This window comes from Labrus mixtus, chromosome 14, assembly GCF_963584025.1.
Source record: "Labrus mixtus chromosome 14, fLabMix1.1, whole genome shotgun sequence".
In the NCBI taxonomy this organism is placed as follows: domain Eukaryota; kingdom Metazoa; phylum Chordata; class Actinopteri; order Labriformes; family Labridae; genus Labrus; species Labrus mixtus.
The window spans coordinates 17,045,781-17,071,964 of record NC_083625.1 but is presented as its reverse complement, the minus strand read 5'-3'; the positions used below and the strand labels follow the sequence as shown (position 1 = coordinate 17,071,964).

General features: G+C 38.8%; 2 protein-coding genes across 4 annotated transcripts; one reads left to right on the top strand and one right to left on the bottom strand.

Annotated features, from left to right (window-relative positions):
- Positions 1–15: 15 nt before the first annotated feature.
- On the bottom strand, positions 16–16,751 carry tbc1d8b (TBC1 domain family member 8B). 3 transcript variants are annotated; one of them, XM_061055552.1, is made up of 21 exons: positions 16,495–16,751; positions 12,981–13,091; positions 12,573–12,691; positions 12,057–12,282; positions 11,390–11,630; positions 10,614–10,821; positions 10,314–10,481; positions 10,067–10,228; positions 9,693–9,843; positions 9,290–9,504; positions 8,464–8,581; positions 8,064–8,349; positions 7,848–7,977; positions 7,659–7,757; positions 7,508–7,576; positions 7,155–7,395; positions 6,951–7,016; positions 3,743–3,835; positions 3,550–3,597; positions 3,344–3,441; positions 16–3,236 (listed from the first exon to the last, which is right to left on the bottom strand). In XM_061055552.1, exons 1-21 carry the CDS (start codon positions 16,619–16,621, stop codon positions 2,805–2,807), a joined length of 3,408 nt encoding a protein of 1,135 aa, XP_060911535.1. In that variant the 5' UTR covers positions 16,622–16,751; the 3' UTR covers positions 16–2,804. The 3 variants fall into 3 exon arrangements, with proteins under 3 accessions (XP_060911535.1, XP_060911536.1, XP_060911537.1); XM_061055553.1 differs by having other exon boundaries at positions 3,755–3,835; XM_061055554.1 differs by lacking the exon at positions 3,743–3,835.
- A 5,264-nt stretch (positions 16,752–22,015) lies between these two features.
- Positions 22,016–25,758, top strand: LOC132988267 (G-protein coupled receptor 4-like). The gene is made up of 4 exons (XM_061055550.1): positions 22,016–22,203; positions 22,993–23,172; positions 24,665–24,846; positions 24,944–25,758. The coding sequence occupies exons 2-4, from the start codon at positions 23,008–23,010 to the stop codon at positions 25,437–25,439; spliced, it is 843 nt and encodes a 280-aa protein (XP_060911533.1). The 5' UTR covers positions 22,016–22,203; positions 22,993–23,007; the 3' UTR covers positions 25,440–25,758.
- The last annotated feature ends 426 nt before the right edge of the window (positions 25,759–26,184 follow it).

Below are 26,184 nucleotides of genomic sequence, written 5' to 3'. Positions count from 1 at the left end.
AAAATGAGCCAAAACTTCTTACTGATGGAATCATTTCTCTTTATTTGGGTATCTTAGCCAGGGGGAAAAAAATCATAATCCAGCAGTTCAACAGAAATACCTGTGCTCCACATATTTTACAAAACAAGCCTTTAATTTAAACAACAGACTCTTAAAGCTGTGGACTACATTTGCACATAAAATAACTGTTTTTAGCACACAAATAAAGAAGTGGCTTAAGCATTATCCATGTGTACACTCTTTGTGTACACTCAATTAAATATACCAGCAGGAGGATTTCAGATCCGCTGATATTTTTCTGAATATCTAAGAAGTCTTGTTTGATTTATTTCCCCACAAAGAGGAGACAACAAGCTTATTTCGGGCTATAGAAAATCTCAAGTGCCATTTTCTAAAAGTTATTCAAGTAAATACAGTGAGGAGAATTACTGATGGACCATTTGGTCTCAAATGCCTTTCTGCCTTTCTCACAGACAGACCAACAAGTTAATTTTTGAAACTGAACTTTCCCTTTCTTCAAAATGGTTTCTTATCCTCTGTGCAATATTGTCAGAGGATGCAAATGAACAGACATGAAAACTGAAAGGCTACAGAACGTAGGATTGTGTGTAAATTGGGATAACTGTTGTGAAAGCAGCATGAGACTGCCAGGGAACAGTTGTACTAAAATAGTCAGACCATGTTCACCCTAACAGAAACATAGTGGAAACTTTCTTTAAGGTGCTTGACTGAACTTACTCATCAAGATTTTGATTTAATGAGGGAAGATTAATTGAGTGTACGGTACATACCTTTTTTTTTTACACCAGTCATGTAAACAGTGATACATGTATCATTTCAGTAATAATGAATAATCAATGTTTGCATAACGCTCATTTTCAATGACTTCTGTTCAACTAAATATAACAATCTATATTAATTAACCCAATAATTACACAATGAAATACATTTCAGATGGCCTTATACAAATTTGTATTAAACAAAATAACAGCAAAAACATTACAAGCAAACTGAAAAATAATAAGATACAGAAAAGAAACAATTGCACTTGCACTTTAAGAGCTTCTTATATACTTGTTCTCGACACAGGTAGACGTAAAGCTCTATAAATCTGTGAATTTTGGCCCCTAGAGTCGACAAGCTGCAGCTGAAGCAGTCATGACCTTTTTTTTTTTTTATTCCTGAAGCCTTCGAGATGTGGCCTAGATACAGGCATATCTATAACGTGTGAATCTCAAACCACTGTGCAAAAGATTCACTGCAGGAACAGGCAACGAGAGAGAAGAGCAGCAAAAGCACAGATGAAAAGAAATCAACTGAAGTGCTGTAAAGTCAAGTCTGGCTTTTCCGAGCAGTTAAAGTTGCATTCATTGAAGACTAGCATCATGTGATAAAACCTTTACTATGCTACACACATGCTTTATATTTTGATGTTACAGACATTTGTAAGCTTTATATTACGCAGTCATAAACTTTATATGTCCAATGTCAAAAAAATATCCCTTTTCTCCCTTTTATTTACACAGATTGCACCCTGAGTTTTGATCAAACAAAATGTCCTTCTGAATGTTGAAGTTGTGTCCACAACAGTCTACTAGCTTGTATATTACATTTAAAGCCTCATAGATACAATAATCAAACGACTATTGAACATACGTATACATACAAGATTCTTCACTTATACTAGAGCATAATATCCTACACATAGATTAAGATGGACTTAAGCAAACAGTACATCACCCACACTGTGCAGGTCACACACAGAACGTTGTCAGAGGCAGACGCCAGAGATTTCCCTACAGCAGCAATATGAAGTTCAAACTACTGGTACTATGATGGTCAAATACTGGTATTTGTCAGACAGACCGATGAATATGCTGTGGCAGTACAGCGTCCTCTCAGCGATTATTGCAAATGTATAAATGCCATAATTGAATCCTGCAGCTCTCGATGCACTTAATCTGACAAACATCTCGAATCAATGCATGGCTTCGAGGGACGATACTGCTGAAGTGCTGTTGATTCTGTGCCTGTTATCACTTCTAAAACTGATGTTTTTCACAATAAGTTTACAGAATGACACTGATGTTGCCCTTAACAGCATACACTAAAGTCATGGGACACACAAGCACTTACAGATTTGTTTCCTAACAGCGGTGACTAGTTATCTGACATAAAATACATCAAGATATCCAGAATGTCGCCTTTAGACTCTGTAGAATCACCTTGTCTAAGGTTATCTAGTTGTGAATCTGTACCTCACTATGACATCAGAGACGGCAGAAAGGACAAACCCTTCTATTCCTGAATACATCGGGCAGAACTCAATGTCCCTTCCAAAACTATAATGTACAGTATATGCTTCATAGCATGAAGAAGTGGATAATTTAGGTTCAACTGAGCTTACTTTAGAGAATGAAAAAGTTGAAACAGCATTATCAGATTTGAGGAAAAACTCTAATGGGTCTGCAATGTGGGTCAAAGTTCAAACACACTCAAAGTCAGTGACTTGTTACAATAGTGTTGACATTGTCTTAAGATATAATATTTTTAGTCAGTCATCTCTGCTGATCATCATCATCTGCTTGAACGCAAAAGCCCCTCACTCACTCACACACACACACTCACGTTGCACCACAGATTTTGAATCTGATCTCTCCTCCACTTCAACAGTACTCCTACCGTCTTCCTATTTCTCGCCAAGAACCTGCTGCACCATCCAAGCAGAGAAAGGAAATTCATGGTGTCTTCTGGGTTTAAATCAGAAGCATAGAATTAACTCTACCATGTATCTTTTTTTTTTTTTACTTGTTTGCCTTTAGCTTCAGCTGAGCAACCTTAGCCTGTTCCAGTTTAGTCTGAACATCCACGGGCCTTTCAAAGAAGCTGACAATGGCCGGCTCATTGAGCAGAGAAGCCAGGACCTGCTCGAATGAGAATGACCACTCAATCTCTGTGAGGTCAGGCCCGGCATCCTGGCTAATGCGTGCGATGTCAGAGCCCTCGGGCGTGTTGGAAGCGTCTTCAGTTGCAGACTCCTCCTCTGTAGAGGATGCAGTAGCGTTGGCAGGCTTTGTGGACTCAGGTGGGCTGCTCGGCTCCTGCAGCCTCCGTCCGACCTCTTCCATCCTCAGGAGGAGGCTGGTCACATGTGCCACGGCTCGGTACAGACACTCCTCCTCTGCATCACCATGAAATATGTTGTACAGGGTTTTGGAGAACTGGATGAACTGGGTCTGCAATGGAAACAACAACGTCAATACAGTAGGTTTTCATATCACATAGGCTTTTATTCACTTAAAAATAAGGAAACAGTCAATAAAGGCAACATGGACAGGATTACCTGATTTATTCTGGGTAGATCCTTGATGGTTTCCTCTTTCTTAAGTATTTCATTTTGCCATTGTTTCAGGTAGGCCTGAAGGTCCACTTTCCCTCTACCTGTCAATTTAAAACACAAACTCTTCACTATATTTAACACCAAAAAACAAAAACATTTTTGGTTTTACACTCATGAAGTGTTTATATTGAATACAAGTGAGAAAGTACCTCTTTCAGGGCTTTTCCTAATGACACCATCTTCAGGAAGATCAAATGCTGAAATGTAAAAAAACAAAATGTGAAAAAAAATATCAAGAGAAGTGTTTCAGTAACAGTCAATGACTTCAAGGGAATCAAGCATGCAGCAAGAATTACAAGAGAATAACAGGTCAAAAGGAGAAGAAAGAGTAAAGAGGCTAACCAGTGAGTCTACCCAAGTGAGAAGAGTCTTCAGTCACTGGGATAAAGTACTGGATTTTTTGTTCCTTTAGGTGCAAAGGACTTCCTGTGAAAGCTACAAGAGACTGACTGTGAGTGCACTCAGAGGAAAGATGAAGAGACCACATCAACAGCAGAGAGGGAATTTGACAGATGGTCAATTTAAATTGAGTTATCAGTTTACTTCATACAATAAAATACAATCCCATTTAAGTATTTTATAAATGTAAAGTTTTTTGGAGAATTTCATTTTTTTTGTCAAAGATTCAAATCCGCACACAATAGTGTTTGTGTATTGGACTGTCTTTCAAATGTATTTCTTGTAGTTTATTCTATATTGTGTGTGAGTTATAAACTGATAACTCGTTGTACAGAATAAGAACATCCAGTATGACATTTACATAGACGTCCCTCTGTGTTAACTGAATCATTTGAATAGTAAATTAACAGATTCTACTTGTAATGCCTCCGGCCTGTGTGAGATGTGCTATAGTGATATCCTCCAACCACCATCAATGAACACTGTGTATGGGTGTGTGCGTCTGAGCGTGTGCATGCATGTGTGGAAGTTGCTGCAGGATTAAACAATTACCCTCACGAGCCAGGAGTGTCATTATATCTTCCCAATCGCTTCGTGCCACATTAGCAGCTCAACCTTGACGATCGCCATGTTGTTTTGTCATTTAGTTAGTCTGTGCCACAAAATTAGTTGCTGACATTCAGGAACAGAAGGGACATGTCCTTAATTGAAACACTTCAAATTTCATCATAGGGCCTCGGCCAAATCTAAACCTATTTAAAGTCTAATAAGCAGATCTTTTAACACTATCCTGGTAGAAGATCTTTGTCAGGGTTTGATCATTTCTGCTGCAAGCACAACTCAAATAACTGTCTTTGTTAAAAACACATGATCGCCTGTGAAAAAACTTATCAACTCAGACACAGGATGCAGTGTATTGCAGTGGACTATCATCTTCAACACATGTACAACTGTTAATATTGCTAACCAACTTATAGGCCTTCTATCTGTTATTTTCTCACAGTAGAAACAAGGCCTCACTCGTATTTTTCATCTGTTGCAGTATACAGATCACTTCAGGCTGTAGTGGAGCTGAAGATATCAGTTAAAGATACACTGCACACTTTGTTTTCACTAAAATAAATCTCTATGCAGATGATGCCCCTGTGTAGCATCGCCTTTCTGCTGATATGTGACAGCAGCTGTCGTGTGTTTGGCACGAGAACCTGCAGACTCTCAGCTCAAAGTAGCCCATGACTTTAGTGCCTTAATCAATCGAGCGATTGGCCCAATTCCATGGTCAGACTTTGATGTGGGCTCACTCTAAATCTACGAGGGCTCAGGGCTGTCGCACTGTGAAATTGCCAAGTTTGAGGTCTCAGTGGTTTATTTTTCATCTTACTCTGCACACTTTCCAAAAGCCCACAGCTCTCCTTAAGGGTAAAAACACAACGATAGTATGGGTTGAGACAGTGATGACAGTGCGTCATTAAAAAAAGAAACAAAAGAGAAACATTTGATTGTTGTAGTTTTTGTGATGGCAGTCAATGCTGAAAACAAAAGTGTAGAATTACACTTTTACAAGAGAAAAACTATTGTACAAAAACAGCAGACAAAGAAAGGTTGACTTCAATAAGCTATTTGTGGAATCATCCACCCTATGTTAGAATGTTGATAGGAATGTCACTGTCAAGGTAAAATGCAATTACAAAAGTGCTGTGCCTCTTATCAAACAGTGCTTGGAGCACATTACCATTCTAGTGGGTGCACAGATGACAGTGAGTTTAATGGAGGACTGGAAAGCACATCTGGGCTGAAGCCAAAGAGTGAAATTACATTCATACATTATATAATTTTTCTTTAAGACTCTCATTGACTGTGATGAACAACAGCATAAGATCAGGAACAGATTTTAAGGAGACATTGTGTCCAGTGTGTTGCTAAGGGAATCTGACTGCACAATAAACTGACAGCAGATATTACTGATGTGGGTCTGCAACATTTTCTGTGTCCTAAGTAAGAATGGTCTATTTTTCTTTTTCTTTTACATCAACAAACAAATGTATGTATCGTAACATCCACGGTATATTTAAGCAAAAAAAAGTGTACTTTTTAAATTCAATACATGTATTCATCATTTCCTTTAGATTTTTGTTTATCAGGTTTGAAAAGGAAAATAATTGTTCAATTAAAAATCTTTTGTTTTATTAGCTGTGAAATGTGGGTCATTTTCAGGGTTTATGGATAGTAACCAGCTCTTATCAGAGCGGCCTCTTCTTTTGGATGGTCTAATTAGGTTTCAAACCTTTCTGAGCAGTTAAACTATTGGACCAATGACCATAGTCTGAATGTGGGTCTTTTGTTTGGCCTGTGGAAACCAGTGGAAACCAGATGTGGCCCTTCTATGGAGCTGAAGCGCTCTCCGTGATGCATTAAACAAGCTTTGCTGCTTGATGTTCACTTGCAGAGCCAATCACAAACTGTGACTCAGTGCTCTTCTGATGGTTATATGTCGGGGGTAATCAGAGCAGTTCTTCCTCATCACAGATCCTCTCTGTGCACTAGCTCACTGCAAAATGCCCTCACATCTCCTAACACCCCTTGTTGCCATGGTAAAGATCATTCACCCAACATAGACTACATGAACTATTCTTACCCCAGCTACTCAGCACGCACCGACACGTCACACAGACAAGAGACACATATTCAAGGACAGCTTAGTCCCCAGGCAAAGTGCTCCGTCGACAAATACTGTGTTAGGGACTGGAATATTAAAATGACAACTCAAACAGTTACAGGCTCTGATGTATTTCTATCTGACCTCATGTCTCTGTCAGCGTATGTATGTCTGCTGCAGTTTTTGTTGCTGTTGAAGTCATGTGACGGTATAAGGTAGAATTCAGAAACGGTTAAGACTGCAGCTTTAAAACACTGGCTGCACTTGAATGTTGAACATGCAGGAGTATGTAGGATCATAAGTGTCGTCGTGAGAGAAAGGGGTAGATACACTAACATTGATTTCTTTTTTTTGCTAACAAGAAACAGGCCAATGTGGCAGACAGAACAATGGGTTAAGAGAAAGAGGTCACATTTCATCTTTCAATAATTCAAAAAAGGAAAGTGTGTCTTTAAGATCAGATCCTGAATGCTTTATGGGTTGCTTGTGACTCACCTGGTGGCAGGTGAAGCTTGAAGAGAAATTTCAGCTTGTTTGTGAAAGATCCACTGTACAAAGTATCTGCAGGAGAAGCAGTTTACACAAATGTATTTGACTCTTACTCTTTTTTTAATCGTGACCCAAAAATGTTTTAATTCAGTTTGAAGTTGAGCAGAAAGGACACTGCATTGCTCGAGAGCAGAAAACGAGTAAACATACCAAGAGCATAGCAGAACTCTTTAAAGTTGATAAGGCCGTCCTGATTCTGGTCTATCAGACGGAAGCTCCACAGTGAGAGGGTGCTCTTGTTGCTGCAGAAAGCCCAGGGCTCAAGCAGGGAGAAGAGCGTGCTGAACTGTTGAAAACCCAGCTGGTACTGCTCTAAATAAGCCAGGCTGGGGTCGTGATGGAGCAAAGCCGGACTCTTTATTGTCCAGTAGCAGCTAAGGAAATGTTGCCTCTGAAGATAGGAAACAACATAAAACATGATTTGACAAATTCTCATTTTATTAGTACTGTTAGCATTTGGTATGATGACATTGTTAACTTTCTGTATCGTGTCTTTGACTCACTTTGAACAGGTTATAAAGCTTGTCAAGCTGTGGAGCACTGAATCGTACTTCTTGGGACACCACTCGAATCTGAAAACAGAATAAAATTCATCCTTTATACCATCAAAACAGCACAATTACACCAACTACAGTAACCACAATGGTTACTTACAACATTTTGTTTGGTTGTATCCTCCAGAGTCTGGATCACATGGAGCTTGTTTCTTTTACGGGAACTTTCGACTTCCTCTGTCCGGATGTTTCCGTATTTCTAAACAAAAAAAAAAAAAAAGAGCACAGTTATCAGTTCAATAATCAGTTTAAATCAGCACAAAAGTAACCCAGAGGAATATTGTTGTACCTCATAAGCCTCTCGGATCAGTTCACTGATGTCCACATTTAAATGGGATGCTTTATTATTGTTGCCCACAGGAGCTTGCTGCACTGTTGGAGGCAGCGGACTGTCTTTGTTTGTCACACTGTCAAAGAATCTGAAACCAAAAAGAAAGAGATACAGTCAAATATACTTTAATAATGTCTAAAAGACATCAGGCCTGCTATGTTTGTGGTCACAGACTTGTTCAGGATGGTGACAGCCTCTGCGTCATCGTGGCAGGTGATCAAAGCCTCCATGTTGTAGTCCAGCACAGCCAGGCCGAGTTGCAGAATAGCTTTTATCCCGTCGTAGAAGAAACAGTCGACCACATTCACGGCACTCTCTATGGGTAGGACACTGATGAAGAGAGTGAGGAACCAGGACAAGGACACGGACGAGAAGAAGCTCAGGTCTGTCATGTGCTCCACCAGCTGAGGGAGGTTTTCCCGGATCAGATCCTCAAACACGGCCTGGTCAACCAAAGCGCCTGTCGAACATGAGCAGCAACATATTTGAGAGCGACTTCATAAAAGAAATCATTCAAATTTGAGGTTTCAAATTGACCAGCAAAAACAGTATAACCTTCTGCTTCCCCTCTCACCAATAATTCTCCGATTAAAGTAATCCGGCAGCATCCTCTCACAGACGGCCACTAGGAGCCAGAAAGCCTCCTCTTCTTTAGCGTAGAGCAGGAGCACTGAGGTGAGAATGTTCATGGCCTGAAGAAAAAAAAAGAATTAGAAACCATTAGTTTCTGTGAAAAAGTCACTTTCTGTGAAGTGGAAAAAGAGACACTTCAGTTGTAAGCGAAAGGTTAACTTCAGAGAGGTGGCCTGTTTAAAGGTGTGTGAGTGTTAACAAGGTACATTTTTCAGAGCCTAATAGCCTTAATAGAAAAATGTTTTCACTGGCTCTAGATCTCTTGTGGCCTTAATTTAGCTACAGACCTTTTTATTTTATAAACACTGAGCCTCCTGTGGAATCCTCTGTGGTCTTTATATGTCATAAAAAAAAAAACTCTTAGTACAAGAGACTGGGGTTTAAAACTCTTGTGTGGCCTTTTTTTTTTACTTTAGTCTCTGAAATAACCATGACCTAAACTGTGATTGTTAAAATAGCAAAAACAGAAGTTGGTCTCAGATACTTAAAAGAAACACAAGAAATGATGAAACGTGGAAAAGAACATGGTAGAATATCGGCTGGACACTTTATGTTAGTAATGTTTTTAAATGCATATTTTCTTTTTCATTTTTAACATTTTTTTTTTCTTCCTTTAACTACGAACGTCCTTCAATAAGCTGTGACTCATAGATACACACAGATGACAGCAGCTGCATTTGACCTTAAGTCCCTGAGACTAGGTGAGTATGTATGTTAAAACATGGCTTTTCTAACTGTTATAAACCAACCTTAAGAAATCAAAGTACCTGGCAATATCCAATTTTTGGGTTCCTGTATGCATAGGCTGTGAGGACTCTTCTCAAAGCTGAGATTCCTGTGTCGCTCTGAAAGGCGGGGTGTTCTGGAAGTGAGCGATGTAAGTCTCTCTCGATCTCATCTGTAGCCAAAGTGCTTGTGCCCAGGGACTGTTCAACCAGCTCACTGTAGTGGCCGGGGTGAGTGGCCATGTCGTTCACAGCTCCTACAGAGGCAGAACCACAGGCAGTCCAAATCATGCTGCTGAGATCCTACACCAACCATGTCGTGCTTAATTATTAATGTGGAACAAGTGTTTGAGTACTTAACACATTCAATCATGCAGGGTGGTGTAGAAAAATGGCAGATACTGCAGATAACTGACAGCAGAGTGACGTCTGCTGCTTAAGATACCTGAAAACAGCATCCACAGCTCTCCTCTCAAGGCCTCAGGAACACCACGGACGATCAAGTCTCGTGTCTTCCTGGTGAAGAACATACTCGTGCCACGTCCGTATTCAGAGAAGTGTATGTTCCAAGACTGTTCCTTCATCTTTTCTTTCAACTGTCAAACACACAGACAGAGCACAGCACAGTTTCATTGCACATTCTGCATTGCTGGTATAACAGATTCATGCTACATTTTTATTCAAGTTCACCCCTGAACTGCTAAGACACCTACTCGCACACACCTCCGTACAGCCAAGCATGGGAAGGTTCTGCTGCATTACATTGAGGTAATCCATTTAGATTTTTTCTTCCATTTGAATGACAATGATATTATTTACCATCTTGGGGTCAAGGTTTTCAACGTCCTGTGGGTGGAAAACAGTCATGAGAGCCTCTGTGCTCACAGCCTTGCTGCTGTCTTTCTGTCCCACCATCAGTGTGACGTCCTCTGGGTTGTCCTCAAAGTGGTTGATGAGTGACTGGCACTCACCCCTTATAGCCTTTTGAGATATTGGGAAATACATGTCTCACTGCCGTACAGAATAAAAAGTGGATAATACAAATAAAACAGGTTAAAAACATTACCTCTGTTGAAGCAGAGTGTTGAGGACTTGGACTGATGCCACATCTGCTGCGGATTGTGTTGGCAAGCCGCTGATATTCCCGTACCTCAGAGAAACGTAGCGCCCTCTTTCCACGCACACAGACTGTCAAAGCCCTGCTGCTGGTGTCTGGCTTCTCAACATTTACCACCTGGGAGGAGGCGAAATTTGAAGACAAGACAGACCATTTTTAAAGATGTCCGCTGTTCATCAGCATGCATGGCGCGTTTTGAAACATGACTTTATTGAAAGTACTTTTATACCACATTTGTTCCATTTTTACCTCTCGCATTGGAATAATGATATGGCACTGGCTGCCATCTTGGCTTGCAAAACACAGGTAGTTCTCAGAAAGACAGATCTTGCCAAGCGTGTTGAAATGACTAAAGGGAACCCACAGAAAGCTCTCATGAACCTCCAACAGATTTTCCTCTTTGGGGAGCCTGAAAAATGTCCGGAACTGCTCACTCTTTGCATGAGCTTCGAGGCCTCTGTTGACGAAGTAAAAAAAGGAAAGCAGAGAGTTAAAAATCATGTTGAAGCTTTCCAAGAACATCCCTAAATCAGAACTCCAGACTCACATGCACAGCAGACAGCTCTCCTGACATGGCTGGATGTCACTTTCCATACCCGTCTATTAAGGGACTGCAATATAGGGCTATTTCTTTGCCTTCTAGTATGTCAGATCGAAACAAATACCTACTGTAAACTGAAAACCAAAGTGTAGTGGGATACATTATTTGGATAAATGTCAGCTTCTTAATTGCCCTTGTGTCATACTTTATCCTTCAATTACAGCAATACGAATTTAAATGAATAGCCTTATTTTGTCAGATACATCAAACTTAAGTTGGAATGTGTTGCTAAAGTGTTCAAAGTGAAAGACTACGCTAAGTTGCTTTTAAAGTACCTGTCACTGTTTTTTTTTATGTCTGACCTGCCCTGCCACTCCAAACAAATTAAAACAAACACAAATGCAGTTTGACTCAAGTCACACTTGATGTTTTCTTTGGTTCTTCAAGCTGTCAGCCTGCGCTAACAGCATCAGACAGACATTACCTCTTGGTAATTTGCAGAGGGTCTGAGAGCGCCGGCTCTCTCTGGAAGGCCTCTTTATCGAAAAGGCGCTTGATGGAGTAGTCGGCCAGCTGTTCCATGATGACAAACGTTTCATTCAGGTGCAGCAGCATGGAGAAGTAGTGGTCCTCCCCATGAGCCAAGACGTGGATGCTCTCAGTCAGGATAACATTAGAGGTTTTCTCCAGCTTCCAGATGTCATCCCAGGAAATGACCAGTTTCACTGCAGAGTCATAGCAACAAGTCAAAAATTAAATCAAGAAATAGGATCCTAAATAACGTTAAAAAGTTATAATCATGCACTTTTAGTTTTTCCAGAATAAAGTCCTCTTAAATGAAAAGTTCTTCATATTTCAAATGTTTAATAAAAAAACTGAAAAGCTTTATAGCAACACAATACTTTCTTAAAATGTCACTCTTTCAGGAAATTCAGTGTTATCCATTATCCACACTATCTTGCAAGATTGCCTCCCGTGTTGGCTCCACTGTAATGGCTTTTTTACCATTATCTAAACTGTCATTTTTTGTAGTGAAAATGTTTTCCATTAAAGCCCACTTCAGGAGCTGCCACTGCTTTTTGTTATCACAAATCCACTTCATAAGTAAACATGTCCACTCATGTCAATAAAAAGGAACAGAAATGTCTCACCCTCAGATCCCAGCAAGTATGAATAGAAGCACAGGAAGTTAGTGCTGAGGTAGAGCCAGCCCTGGCATGGCACTTTGCCTTTCCAGTAGCTGCATGAGTAATATGTGACCAGCTTTTCCTTGGGCGGAAGCTCAAACCACTTCTCGAACCTCAAAAATGCTTCTCTGAACTTCTCAGGATCATCCTCCAGCACCATGGACAACTTTCCTTCCTCAGCAATAAGACCCTAACACATTAAACATCACATGTCATTATGGATCATCGTCATGAAGCTGTTCAACATCTTTGAATCAAAGATGGTAAAAAGACAGTAATAAGAGAGTTCCTGTTCTTGACCCACTCTTACTCACACCAAATACCAGTAATCAGGTTTAAGTCATTGACAGTCAGAAAGTAAAGGTGTACAAGAATTAAGAGTTCATTATCACATTTAGCATTACAATTACATCCCTGCTGAGAGATTATCTTGTTAGCATATTAGCTTCGTGGGATCTCTGAGTCCCTGTAAATTCTTACTCTAATCTTGCCCTGTACAAAGCTGGTGATGTCTTCACTGGAGTCAAAAACGGAGAGAGTCCTCATGATGTTCTGCTGCAGCCAATCCCAGTGCTGAACTATTTCCTCATTCGTGACACCTGAACCAACATCAAGGGTGAAAACATGTTATACATCAGATAACCTGCCAGTGCTTTCTTTTACCTCTAAAAAATACTTTTTTTTTTTTTTTTTTTTTTTTTTTTTACTATTTCACTCTATAATATTTCTCCTAAACTTGGATTAAGAATATTTGATTCTAAAAGTAATTTTGCAGGATTTTAGTACAAAAACAGTGAATCTTTTAACAAATTACTTCATTTACAACATCTTCTACCTATATCACTATTGATATGTCTTTGAGAATGATGATAAAAGACGCTGGCGTACCACATGCTATCGACCAGTACACCTGCGAGTCTGGTGTGTGATGCAAAATCCGGAAAGGAGCCACTTTGGATGTTGAGTCCAACATAGTATCAAGTGTTCCGACAAGGAGCCCTACAACAAAAGATACATTCATATTTCAGATAATATTATCACATATGAAAGAAAGACAAATATCCGTTCCATTCATAATATGCACTATGGTTTCAAAAAACAATACTGCAATTATTTGGAGATAAAGAATGATTGACATCTGACTGAAATCTGACAACGTGACATTTGTTGGGGTCAGCCCCAAACAAACATGTTGTCTTTAATCTGGAGAAGAATTGTTGTATGCCTCTGCATCACTACAGTACTTCATACGCTGTTAAGACCCAAATGTTACATTTTACACCAAAATACAACACATCAGCAGCATGTCAAAGGTGTACTTAATGCCTTAAATGTAGCAGAGATGAAGAGGTCTGCCAAACGTTACACTGTAAGTCTTTTACATAAACGATCCCACTAAAAGCTCATAATAAAATTGTGCTTTTAGTTTTTACAACTATTTGATATAAAACTGATCAAAACAAGTGCTATTCTGCTGCCGAGTGTAGCGTCAACTTTAATCAACCGTTTGTCCAACAAATTTCAGTGACAGGATCCCCCACCGTTTTGCTTTTCTTCCTGTCATTGTCTTCCAGCTTATTGTCTGTTTCTATGCCTGCGCTCTTAAAGTGCAGGCATAGAAACTGTTTTTCTCCTCTGTTGTTAATAAAAGCTTGGTTGTGGGTTATTTACCCATCATTGAAAAGCTTTTTATTTGTCCGTTTTCAAGACAAAAGTGACAGTAGGCACCTTCATCCACAAAGTCCATTGAGAACCATCAATTGTTTCCCCCTCGTGTGTGGGCTGGTTTTTTATTGCTTGTTAATTCTATTGAAATAAATAACAATTGTTTAAATCAACCTACGGCTCTTATAACAAAGTCATTTTTGTTCAATAACCTTTTAAAATTAAGCTTCATAGCTATGCTTCTAAACTGACCACAGAGATATTTACCTCTGAAGTGTCTTGTGTTAGTCTGTGTATTAAAAGACAAGACACTGGTCCACTTCTGAGCCGTACAGCTAAAATTAGCCAAATCTGTTACCTTAACCACTTCTCAGTGACAAGCCCTCCATGAATAATTAACAAGGTCGTATGGAAACCACATTCATGCACTGCATCATCAGCATTGCACCGGCCTGCCTTCTGACTGTGGATCAGCTCCCACATGTTGTAACACTGAGCTGCCAAGTAGTGTAGGATTCAAAGGATCAAACACAGTTCAGATAAATTATGTTCTCATCAGAGCAGAACAACGGCCCACAGGAGAGGATGGACTTATACACATAAAAAGATACCAGACACAGAAGGCTCTTCAGCTGGAGAGGGCTTCAAGTGCAGCATGCTGGATGTACAATCAGGTCGTATTTAACCTCCACTGTCATTAGATGAACCACACAGGTCTTCAGGCCTTTTGTCTTCAGCTAGATCACCAGTCATTATCATTAATTATCAGTTAGTTACCTTACTGCTGTCACATTTGGACTGTGATTAGAAAATGTACATCACAAGTGGTATTATGTATTACTTCTATACTGTCAGGTGTTTTTCAATATTGACAACAATAGCAAAGAATGTGATGCAGTTATTAGTTTCACATTTCAGGTTGTGTCTGAATCAGAAACTTGCTGTGGGATTAGTAAGATGTGAGAACCTGAGGGCGAACAAGTTGCATCATTAGAAGCGCTGCTATTGTTAAGATATCACACATTAGTGCTTTGTTAGGAAGCCCGTTAAGCTATTTGTTTGAACATGCAACACTCCTTCCTTAAAACTGAAGGTACTCATTTGTTTAAGTTTAGTTACTCTCAGGGGTTTTTTTTGCGCTCAAAATAAGTTAGTGTTACAAAGATGGATGATTAAATTAAAGTTAAAAAATAAAGACATCTTAGCACATCTAATTGAAATTATTTCACTTGGAGAGGGATTATCATTAAACACTCTTATATTTGCTTTTTTCTGAGATAAATAAACTGGTTTTATTAAATTTTACTATGATATTATCTTACCAATATAATAATATTTAAAGGTCACATATTATGCAAAATACATTTTACCATGTTTTTCTAATACTAATATGTGTCCCTAGTCTGTCTACAAACCCCCCTAATTATTAGAAAAGTCTACCCTCTCTGTCTTATGCCTGCTCCACTTTTAGGAAAATGTGTGCTCAAACAGGCCGTTTAGAGATTTTACCATCATGACATCACAAAGGGCAGTAACCCCTCCCGCAGCTAGGTGTTTGTTCTGCCCTCTGAGCAATAGGGCATGGTGCAAGAAAGCCCAAATCACCCCAAGCCCTTCCAGAGGGGCATGGTCGAACATCTCACCTTTAGACACAGAAACAGTGTGTTCTGAGCAGGGCTAAGTAGAGGGGTTTAAAAGCATGATGAAATACATGATCAGAGTGGATTTTTATAAAGAAACTTCACAGACATGCTTTGATACTTATTTAAAGTGGAGGATAATATGTGACCGTTAATTGATTTTGTCACAAAATTGGACTGTGGCAGACTTTATGATATCAGGAAATGTTGCATGGATGGACACATTCTATAATAACATAGTGTGATCAAACACTCACACCCATAGGCTACACATTACATGTTTACATAGCACAAAAACAGGTTACGCTGTTATTTTTGTTAAGTAACATGCAAAACATTAACTTGTTTTCTTTTTCTTTAGTGGCTGGATGCTCACCTATCCGTCTCTAATCATTAAAATGTGTTGATTTGACTTTCTGCCGGTAATGTTTTACACTGATTGGTAGCCTACTAAAATAGTCTGATCAAAACAAAGAGGTCAGGGTGGTTCTCCTCACTTCAAATCAACATCTCATCGCAGAAAAGCTTTGACAGAACATAAATTACATTGTGACTGACAAGCCGCCTGAGCATCAGTGTCAACATAAAGTAGCTGACACGTTTACTGTTCAGTCAATACTAGTCCCTGACATTGCAATGACATTCAGTTCAAGAGTGTTCTGATATTTTCCCAGTCTGGGGGAGCAGCTGGCTCCAGGAGAGACAGAGAGTTTGGTACTCCAAAAACAGCTACAGAATGTTTTTAGTCCATGTTCACTCAGTGTCATCTACAAATATGAGACAAACCAAGTAAAGTCAATATATGGACAGGAACAGTCACAGAGACCTCCACTCTTGCAGTCTGCTGTGTCAGCATTAGAAAACCAGCTGTTCCTAAACTGACCCGTCATTTTGACAGTCGTACCTGTTGCTATGAGAACATTTTCCTGTAGCCGACTGTAACAGCGGTACCCGCCCATATATGTGGCACACATCGCGCTAGCTGAGCAAAGGTATGACGAGTTAACCCGTTAATTACTCAGTTGTTTTATTGTGTGTTTAGAGGCAGCAGCTCTGCTACACGCGTCCGGAGGTGAAAACAAAACCGTTAACATTACCTGTCAAACCGCCTCCACCTTCTCCGTACCCCCGTCTCCTTTGCAGCACGAAATACTCGTTATCCTTCTCCGTAACCCATAACTTAAAGGCGTTTTTCAGCAGAATCTCTTCAGGTTTGAGCCACATGTTTCAAAATGTCATGGAGTTATCTCTTGAATCCCACTGACATGTCACAATAATCTGTTACGTAGCGCGACATCAAACCCGTGGACATTTGTTTTGTGTCCGAATCCCTCCCTTCCCACGTCGACAAGAAATGCTGCCAGAGCTGCAAGGCATTCTGGGATTGTAGTTTCCGAAGAGAAGGCGGTCTTCTCGTGTGCTCTGTTTCATGAATGAGATGCAGACAATCTATCAGCCTAAATAATTGTGATTCATAATCACCTTTTAGTCCATACTATTTTTTTTTTATCTAGCTGAGATAATTGCCCAGATTATTTTAAAGAAATCAATGCAAATACGTTTTGACCGAACTTTTAACCTCTGAAATACTCATGTAGGCCTCAGGCTTATAGGTAAAGACAAAATGGATAAAGTCCATATTAGGATGTTGCCCTCACCACTAGGCCTAGGCTATATTTAAATATTAGCTCTGCACTATCCCAGGATAAACTGTTCAACCTCATTGGGAGACTCCATTACAAGTGGTATTCATTGCAGGTTTTAAATGCATTGTTAGTAAAAACCCTATCAACTTTTGATGACAAATAAACGTATTCTTAAGGATTTAAGTTACATGGAATGAAAAAATAAAAATGTACCACCAACTCTTTGAAAAACGTTAAACCAAAAGTTTTTTTGTTTTTTTTGTAACTATAATGATGGGGAAATTTGAAATAGGCTATCCGATGACTTAAGGCTGAACCTCATGAAGTCTAAATTCTCTAAAATCGAGAAGACTTTTGCACCACTGAAGGAAATTGAAACACAATGACGAGTGATTCATTTTTCAGGAAGTTGGAGCAAAACATTTTTGAAGAGGTCAGCAGTATTATTAAGTGAAATTCTCATTTCCAAACTTGTGAATGTCTGGTAGAAGCATTGTGATTTGGGACATCTAATGCACGCACAAAAAAAAAGTAAAAGTGGTGTTGATTTACTAAATGACTCTCTTCAGATTTAGTTGCCATGACTCCATTTGGACAGTAGAGGTCATATTTGGCAGTTTGAGATCTCCTTCCAAACAAGCACTGCTCCTCATATCCTTTATTCAGCACATGAATACAAAACAATATTCAAACAATGTTTATCAAGTAGTTTTGAAAGCCACTTTTGAACAAGAAACCAATCCATCCAATTCTAACACTTAAGTGTTGCCTTCTCTCTTTAAATGTTAGTTTAAGGCAGTAATAGTCTTTGCAACCTCTTTCTCTCAGAATAAAAAATAACTAACCAATAGTAAAATATTATTCCTTTTTTGCATGACTCAATATTTGTTATTCATTTGACTATTTCTTCAGACATTATAGGATATCTCATCTCCATCCATCTTTCTTTCTCTCATCTCAAAAGAAAACAGCTATAAACTCTGAAACCTGGATTATAGAGTATAGCCTATTGTTTATTGTGCCATAGTTTTAAAGTCCACAGGTAATTGCATCCATACGTCCATTTAGTACAAGTATCACTAAACTATGGCACTTCACGGATTTAATAGTTTGAACAACAAACGAAGCAACAAACTTGGTCCTTTATTTGCCCTTTATTTTTACACTTCGAATGGTTGTTAACAGTCACATAAACATTTATATAACATCAGCAGGTTATGATGACGAAACCTAGAATACTGAGCCATAATGATCCAAGTAAAATTAGGTTAAAAACAAGATTTTGCCACTAACTGTTAGAGAAGGATTATAGGTTTCTGTCATTTTATCTTTCATAAAGTAGAGCTGTACACTTAGAGATACTTTGTAAAGACTTGATATCATGTAAAGTGGAGAACTTTAGAAGAGGCAGTAGCACAATGCATATATGCTTTGCCAATGCCAGTGCCACATCTCATGGTTGTTGCAGATCCCACTTCCCCTTTAAGCCTAGTCTTAACCAATCAGGCCACACCTGAGCAATTAAGAGGCCTGCAGCAGGCCATGCTCACTCCTGTTGTTTGCTTCACACTGCTGAGCTGCATGACAGGCTGACAACTCTATTGTGACTCTGATAGATGCATTATTGGAGTGAGTACTTGATGTGTAAATATATGATTTTGTGCATTTATGAGATTGTTTAGTTACAACGTAATTTGATTTACTGGTGTGGCCCTGATTATTGTTTTCCTTTTTCTTTAAGAGTTAAATCACCTGACTACTATGCTTGTCACAAGTGGAATCAAGTTGTTGAGAAATAAAGCATGAAGAAACTCTCCTCTGGTCCTTTAATTGGTGTACCACTGCAGAAGCTCTATTTTTGAACTGGTTTTACATACACTTTCTACATGGTGGTATGTAAGAAATCCAATAAATACGTACAAAACAAAAAAAACCCTCACTTTAGTCTGTGAAAATCACCATTGCCAAAGATAAATGCTTGCTATTTCACTGAAGGAAACATGAGCATCATGCTGGAGTATAAACGTAACAATTAACTGGAACAATGATTTTGAAAGGAGTTACCAGTGTTAAAAAAAACCAAAAAAACTAAAATAAGTTTTGATGGCGTTGGTCACAATTTACAGCCTGCATTCTGCTGTCCCCAAGTGGCCAAATATTCTGTTGACTTTAAACCCTTTCTCTAATAGTAAGCTTCAATGCATTAACACTAGGAAATACTGTTGGAATTGATAAAGTGACAAAAGTTCTGCTTTACAAAGTCAAAAATAGCCTTTTGCTCAAACAGACAGCAGGTTGTTCTTCATGAGCAGGTGTTTGTAATCAAGTCACATAAAGAGACTAAACACTGTTACTGTTGATTTTATTAGAAATAATACAGTGACTATTTGTGCGGATATAAACAGCTGTAAAAGCCAACTGACAGCTGAGCGGTGATCAGCTGATGTCATCATCACAAACGACGTTGCTTTACGTGACGTTTCGGTGGAAAGGACGTTTAAACTCTCTTGAAACATATTTCCGTGTTCCTTCTCTCCTCTGCTTCATCTCTCCATGCATCTCTGGTGGGAGGGACTAAGATGCAAGTTGAGGAGGCAAGTGAAGGATGCATAGATGCAATTAAGGGAACAGAGCCGTAGCAGGTGCAGGTTGCAGATAGACGTGGGTGGAGTGTGAGATGACTCTTTAATCCAGCACACCTGAGCAGGCTGGTTTCAGGAGGATATAAAGCATCTGTACGGAAGCGTATTGCATTCATGTGGAGAATTTTTTCTTGTTATTACGAGATAAAGATCTTGTTATAACGAGAAAAGATCTCGTTATAATGAGAAAATATCTCGTTATTACGAGATAAAGATCTCGTTATTACGAGAAAAGATCACATAACTACGGAAGCGTATTGCATTCATGTGGAGAATTTTTTTTTGCCTGGTTTCTTGTTATAACGAGAAAAGATCTCGTTATATCGAGATAAAGATCTCATTATTACGAGATAAAGATCTCGTTATTACGAGATAAAGAGAGAAAAGCATTAGGGTGGTGGCGATGAGGAGGCGTGGGTTTGTTTATGGGAGTGTACAATACACCAGTAGCAGCTCATTACAACATTTCAGTATAAACACCGTAGCAGGCGATTCTGGCGCCGCAGTTGTTTTTCATGGGGTTAAAGTATTTTCAGTAAATGCCTAAGCGTATCTTGAGACACCACATAGCCAGCTTGAATACAATTCAGATGCATGACTTTATATCGGTGAAGCATACCATATCTATTTAACTGATCCTGGAAGAATGACGCTATGTCAAGTATAGGTCAGAGTGTGCTTTGCTTTCCGTCTGAACAACCTTAACGCCTTCAGATGCCTGCGCTAAGTCGACAAGCTCATGAGAATACCATCTGTATTACTCAAAGATGATAATATTTCCCAATGCCTTAAACCGAGATGAAAATAAAACGCAATCAAATCAATAACCCTGGTCATCGTTGCCTTTTGATCTTCCTCCCTCCTCTGCCTGCCACAATGCAAACTTCATTACCCCTCTAGTATCATTTTAGTCTGTTATGTGATCTTTTCTCATTATAACGAGATCTTTATCTCGTAATAACAAGAAACCAGGCAAAAAAAAAAATTCTCCACATGAATGCAATACGCTTCCGTACATAAGTACACAATGATTCTGATATGGTTGGACTTAGTACTTCATAGACTACATGCTACAATCCGCTGTCAAAGTCCATAATAAAGCACTATAATAAGTATTTTGTTATGACTTTGATGTCTTGTAAAAACTAATTCTTCCATAAGTACACAATGATTCTGATATGGTTGGACTTATGACTTCTTAGACTACATGCACAGGTACTATGAAGTACTTTTACTGTGTACTTTTTTAGAAATCCACTGTCAAAGTCCATGATAAAGCATTATAATGACTCTTTTTTTATGACTTTGATATCTTGTAAAAACTAATTCTTCCATAAGTACACAATGATTCTGATATGGTTGGACTTATGACTTCTTAGACTACATGCACAGGTACTATGAAGTACTTTTACTGTGTACTTTTTTAGAAATCCACTGTCAAAGTCCATGATAAAGCATTATAATGACTCTTTTTTTATGACTTTGATATCTTGTAAAAACAAATTCTTCCATAAGTACACCATGATTCTGATATGACTATACTTGGTACTTCTAAAACAGAGTGCAATGTAAACAGAAAATATATAAGTCTAGTGAGCGTTAATGTAACGCATCAAATCAGTTTCGGCCTTCACTCTGTTTTAGACTGCAAATCATGCACATATCTGCACAACTACACAGCTCCTCAACATCAAAGTCAGAAAACAAGACTCATTATAGTGATTTATAAGGAACTTTGACAGTGGATTTCTCAAAAGGTACTTAGTATAAGTACTTCATAGTACCTGTGCATGTAGTCTAAGAAGTACTTAGTCCAACCATATCAGAATCATGGTGTACTTATATATATATATATAATTATTGTTTTCTCCAAGAAAACGGTTTTGTGAACACCTTATTTTGATGCTCACACACTCACACACAAACTGACTTTCTCGCAAGCATAACACCTTGTAATTTAATAATTCAATTAAAATATATTGTATAATGTTGCAGTCTGTGTGGTCTCCCTCTTTTGTTGCATGTTGATCCAGGTTGTGACACCGCGAAGAGCAAATGTGCAGACGGCTTTTCTATATATTCAGACGCAAAACTAGAGCAAACTGCAGAGAGCAGGACAACTATGTGGGTGTGTCAGCGCCGGCATATTTTAAGTGCAATTTTTTTGAGGATTGGGGGCTTAAAATTGACAGCTTTCTGCCCATTTATGGTGCTATTGGAGCATGATTCAATAAGAATGGATTGCGCCGAGTCTTTCACAGGTCTACTACTTTTAGCACTGCTACTGCGACTTCTGATCAAATGTAAAGAAGATATCTGCTTTTCTTATCTCAAACAGTTTATGCTTGTATCGCAGTTTCTACCTCCCTCACTACACATTATCATGCCTGACTTTTTGTTTCTCCCTTCCGACTCTTTTTTCCCCCTCACTTCCTAAGGGCGTGTTATATACGCGGTGTCATTTTTCAACAGCTGGCTGCAGAGAAACATCAGACATTGGTGCTTGGACTTCATTCAGGTGAGACGGGATGATATATTTTAAATGTCGTTGTGTGGTTGCGGTTTGTTACTCTGTTATTTCTTAAAATTTTAAGAATGGGTTTGCATTTTAAAAAAAAAGACAAAACAAATTATTTGCAAATAAACTCTGTATTTCTAGAAATGTTTTAATTTACCAGGAAATGACAACTTCCGAGGTGTGAAGAAGAGTTTTGTGGTTATCTATGAAACTCTCCCTGCGAGTTAAGAGTTAAATGATCTAATGACATAGATGAATCAGATGAAGAATCAGGGCAGCGGACCATTATTCAAGACTCATTTATTTACTACTTTAATTAGCAGACTGTGATTCATGAAAATGTTTGAAAAAACGCTGTTGTGAGACACTATGTTTTGATTGGCTATGGTTGTTGCTTAACTGAAAGTAATGTTTGGCTCAATTGGAAAACATAAAACGTTTGATCAGTTAAGAAATGATTAAGTAATAAAAAATAAAAAAAACTTTTTGACTTTGGCTCAGTGATTTAACTTGTATTTGACTTGAGGAAATCAAAGATCTGATGTTTTCCTAAAGTCCTCTTAGGTGTCACACTGCCTGTATCCAAATAAAAAGGGATAATTTGATAGAAATGAATATAGAAAATAGTTTGACTGAACTATTTAACAATCATCAGCTTTTAGAAGGTACAAAAAAAAATCTGAATGACTTCCTGTTTAATTTTTTCATTAGTGCTGGTCATTGCTTCATTTATGTCACCGTGCAACACATTTTCTTAAAAACTCCCTATGTCTTGATCTCTTTAACTAGGTTTCAATCTGAAGAATGACAGATAACTATGTTAACGTCACCCCCCTGAATGTCAGCAACGAAGACATCTACAATGGGTATTACCAAAGATTACATTTCAAAATGCACGTGGCAACATGCATCATCATTAGTATCGGCCTTCCTCTGACACTCCTGACCATCTATGTTCTTTACTCTCTGGTAATACATTACATTACTTTATTCATTTTACTGTCTGTGCCTTGTGTTTTTGCAACAGTCTCAGGATCAGAATCATATCAGAAATCTAATTTACGACAGGTAGACAGTTTTAGCTATAAAGCAGTGTGCATAGATTGATGTCACATGAGGAGGATGACAAGAGCTGAAAGGCTGGGAGGTGTTCACTGAGCCAGGTTTCAGTGAAACACAGGGCAGTCGATCTGCAAAAGTCTGTATTTCTTCTGTAAGGAGCAGCAGTGCGTTCATCTTGTTTGCTAAATAATAAATAATTAATTTTACTTAAACGATACCAATCGATCAACTTCTTTCTGTGGAGTTACTCATTAGCTATTGTGTGCAGAGACCATAAAATACAGTACAAACATTCATAGTGGGCAGAGGCTGAATCTTAATCATTTTTGTGATCCCTGTTTTTTTTTTTTTTAATTTGGCCTCATCAGGTCAAATTATCCAATTTGGTTTATGACTGACAAACAGCAAAACTAATGCCATTATTATAAACTCCAGCTGTTCTTTGTATTTAACGCTACAACAAGAAGAAATCAGATTTTTGTGTGCTTACATGCTAAAATGAGCTGACCTAATAGCAAACAGTAGGCCAGCCTGCATCACAATCTTTTTTATAGCACATGAAGGACAGAGTCAGAAATCAGGGAGAGAGAGAGAGTGGGGAACGACATGCTGGAAAAGAGCCCCAGGTCAGATTCAAACCCGGGCTGCCCGCCTGGAGGACCGCAGCCTCTGTACATTGGGCGCACGCACTAACCACTTTACTAGGTTGCGCCCCCGGATTTGGCACTTTTTTCTTGCACGCTCTCAGTTGTAAAGTGTTAGACCAAAGTAAAGTTAACACACTACTCCAATTATTTGGAGTAGATAAAAGTGGCAAACAAACGTGACACTGTGCCTGAAATACAGGTGCAAATGCTGCAGCAAACCTGATGTCATTGATGCATCTAGAAGCTGTTTACTCCATTATACCATGACATAGTTATTAGTTGTTTTCTCTATAGATCTGGACTCTTGTTATCTCAGGATAACAAAGCTGGTTTTCCCTTCATTCAATTATCACATTATCTTGAGATTTAAAGCTTGTTTTCTTGTGATAACGGGATAATTTGGCCCTCTAAACAACCAAACAAGTTAGCAATGGACCATACCCCAACATGCTTTCATTGCACTTCATTTCTGTTTGTTAAATGTTTTTGCAACTCTGGAGATAGATTAGTTGCGATCGCAAGAAAATAACAATAATTTGATGTTATCAACAGAAAACAGATAGAAAGTATAGCTGCATGTCTGCAGATATACCAGTGTGTCATTTGTGTTACGTCTTTGATAGCACAATGACAGATAAATGAAAAATGGCTTTTACTGCAATACATGTGCAGAAAAAGTTGTTATTTTTGGAAGAACGATGAGTTCAGAACATGTTTACAACTGATTGTCTATTTCATGTGTTTTTCTGCAGGTACGAAAGGATCATGTGGCTCCAATCTACGTCATCAACCTTCTTATTTCCGACCTCATTCAGCTCTGCTGCATGATCGTTTTTGAAACAAAAGAGTATCAGCCTCAAAGCATTGAGTTTTATATTTACGAATGTGGCCTACTGACAAGTGTTTTCTTCATGGTGTGTGTCTCACTGGAAAGGTAACTATACGTCCTGTAGCTACGTCTGTTTCTGACTTTAATATATCTGAATTATTCTGCACCGCCTCAAAGACAACTTGTTCATCTTTTATTGCAGATATTTGATCATCACCCACCCACTGTGGTACCGCTTCAAACGGACGATCAAGATCTCTGTGGTGGTCAGTGTTGTGATCTGGCTCATACCTCCTGTCTTTTTCCTCATTGTGTTTCCCTGGGTTACTCGTGACGTGGCAGGAATCATCTACTCCATTTTCCTCACCATTCCCTTCCCACTGTTCATAATCTTCCTGGTTGGAACCCTCAGAGCCCTGTCTGCATCCGTCTCGGTCCACTCTGAAGAAAAACAACGAATAGTTGGAGTTTTGGTCCTGGTGCTGCTCATTTACACACTGCTGTTCCTGCCCAGCATGATTTTGTTCCTGAACATAAACAGATCTGACAAAACTCTGACTGACCTATCTTTCATGTTTGTTAAGATGAGTCCTCTTGCAGACTTAATTCTGTATGTTTTCATTAGAAAACAGTCCATTGGCAAGCTTTTTACCACTGTGAACTGTTGCAGAGTTGCCAACACTGACACCAACATATAGACAGTATGAATGTGCACAACATTTTGACATTAAGCTCCATGGAGGAAGAGAGAACGAGGATAAAACTGACCGATATGTACTCTCAGTTTAGAACAAATTTATTTCTTACATACCTTTATTTGTTTAGCTATGTTGTTATTCTTGACAGTTAAATACACTTCGTACTCTTGTTAACTTTCTAATCTTCTAATCAATAAAAGCTTTACTTGTGCAGTTAAAGTGGTTGGCATGTCAGCTTTTAGGATGTGAGAGAAGGTCCTAACTTTATTGCCACTGTTTCAAATTAACAGTTACAAATGAGAACAGTGTCACCTTGAGGTTGGGCTTCATATGACATAGTCTCTCAATGATTTTATAAACTTCTTTTTTGTCAATAACTTTTCTGCACTCTTGTAAAGCACTTTGAACTGCAATTTCATTAGTCTGAAAGGTGCTATATAAATAAAGTTTGATTGATTGATACATGTTGACATAAAAGACTGCAGCCCCACACACGGGGAGAAAACATATTTACCAGCATTAGTACCAACATGTATATTCATTCACACATTTGGTATACTCATATAAACATGTATAAAGAAATAATTATACATATTTGTAGCCTATGTGCATCTGCATGGCTGTAGTCCTCCAGGCGGGCGGCCCAGGTTCGAATCCAACCTGTGGCTCCTTTCCCGCATGTCATTACCCACTCTCTCTCTCTTCCTGATTTCCTTCTCTATCCACTGTCCTATCTCTCTAATGA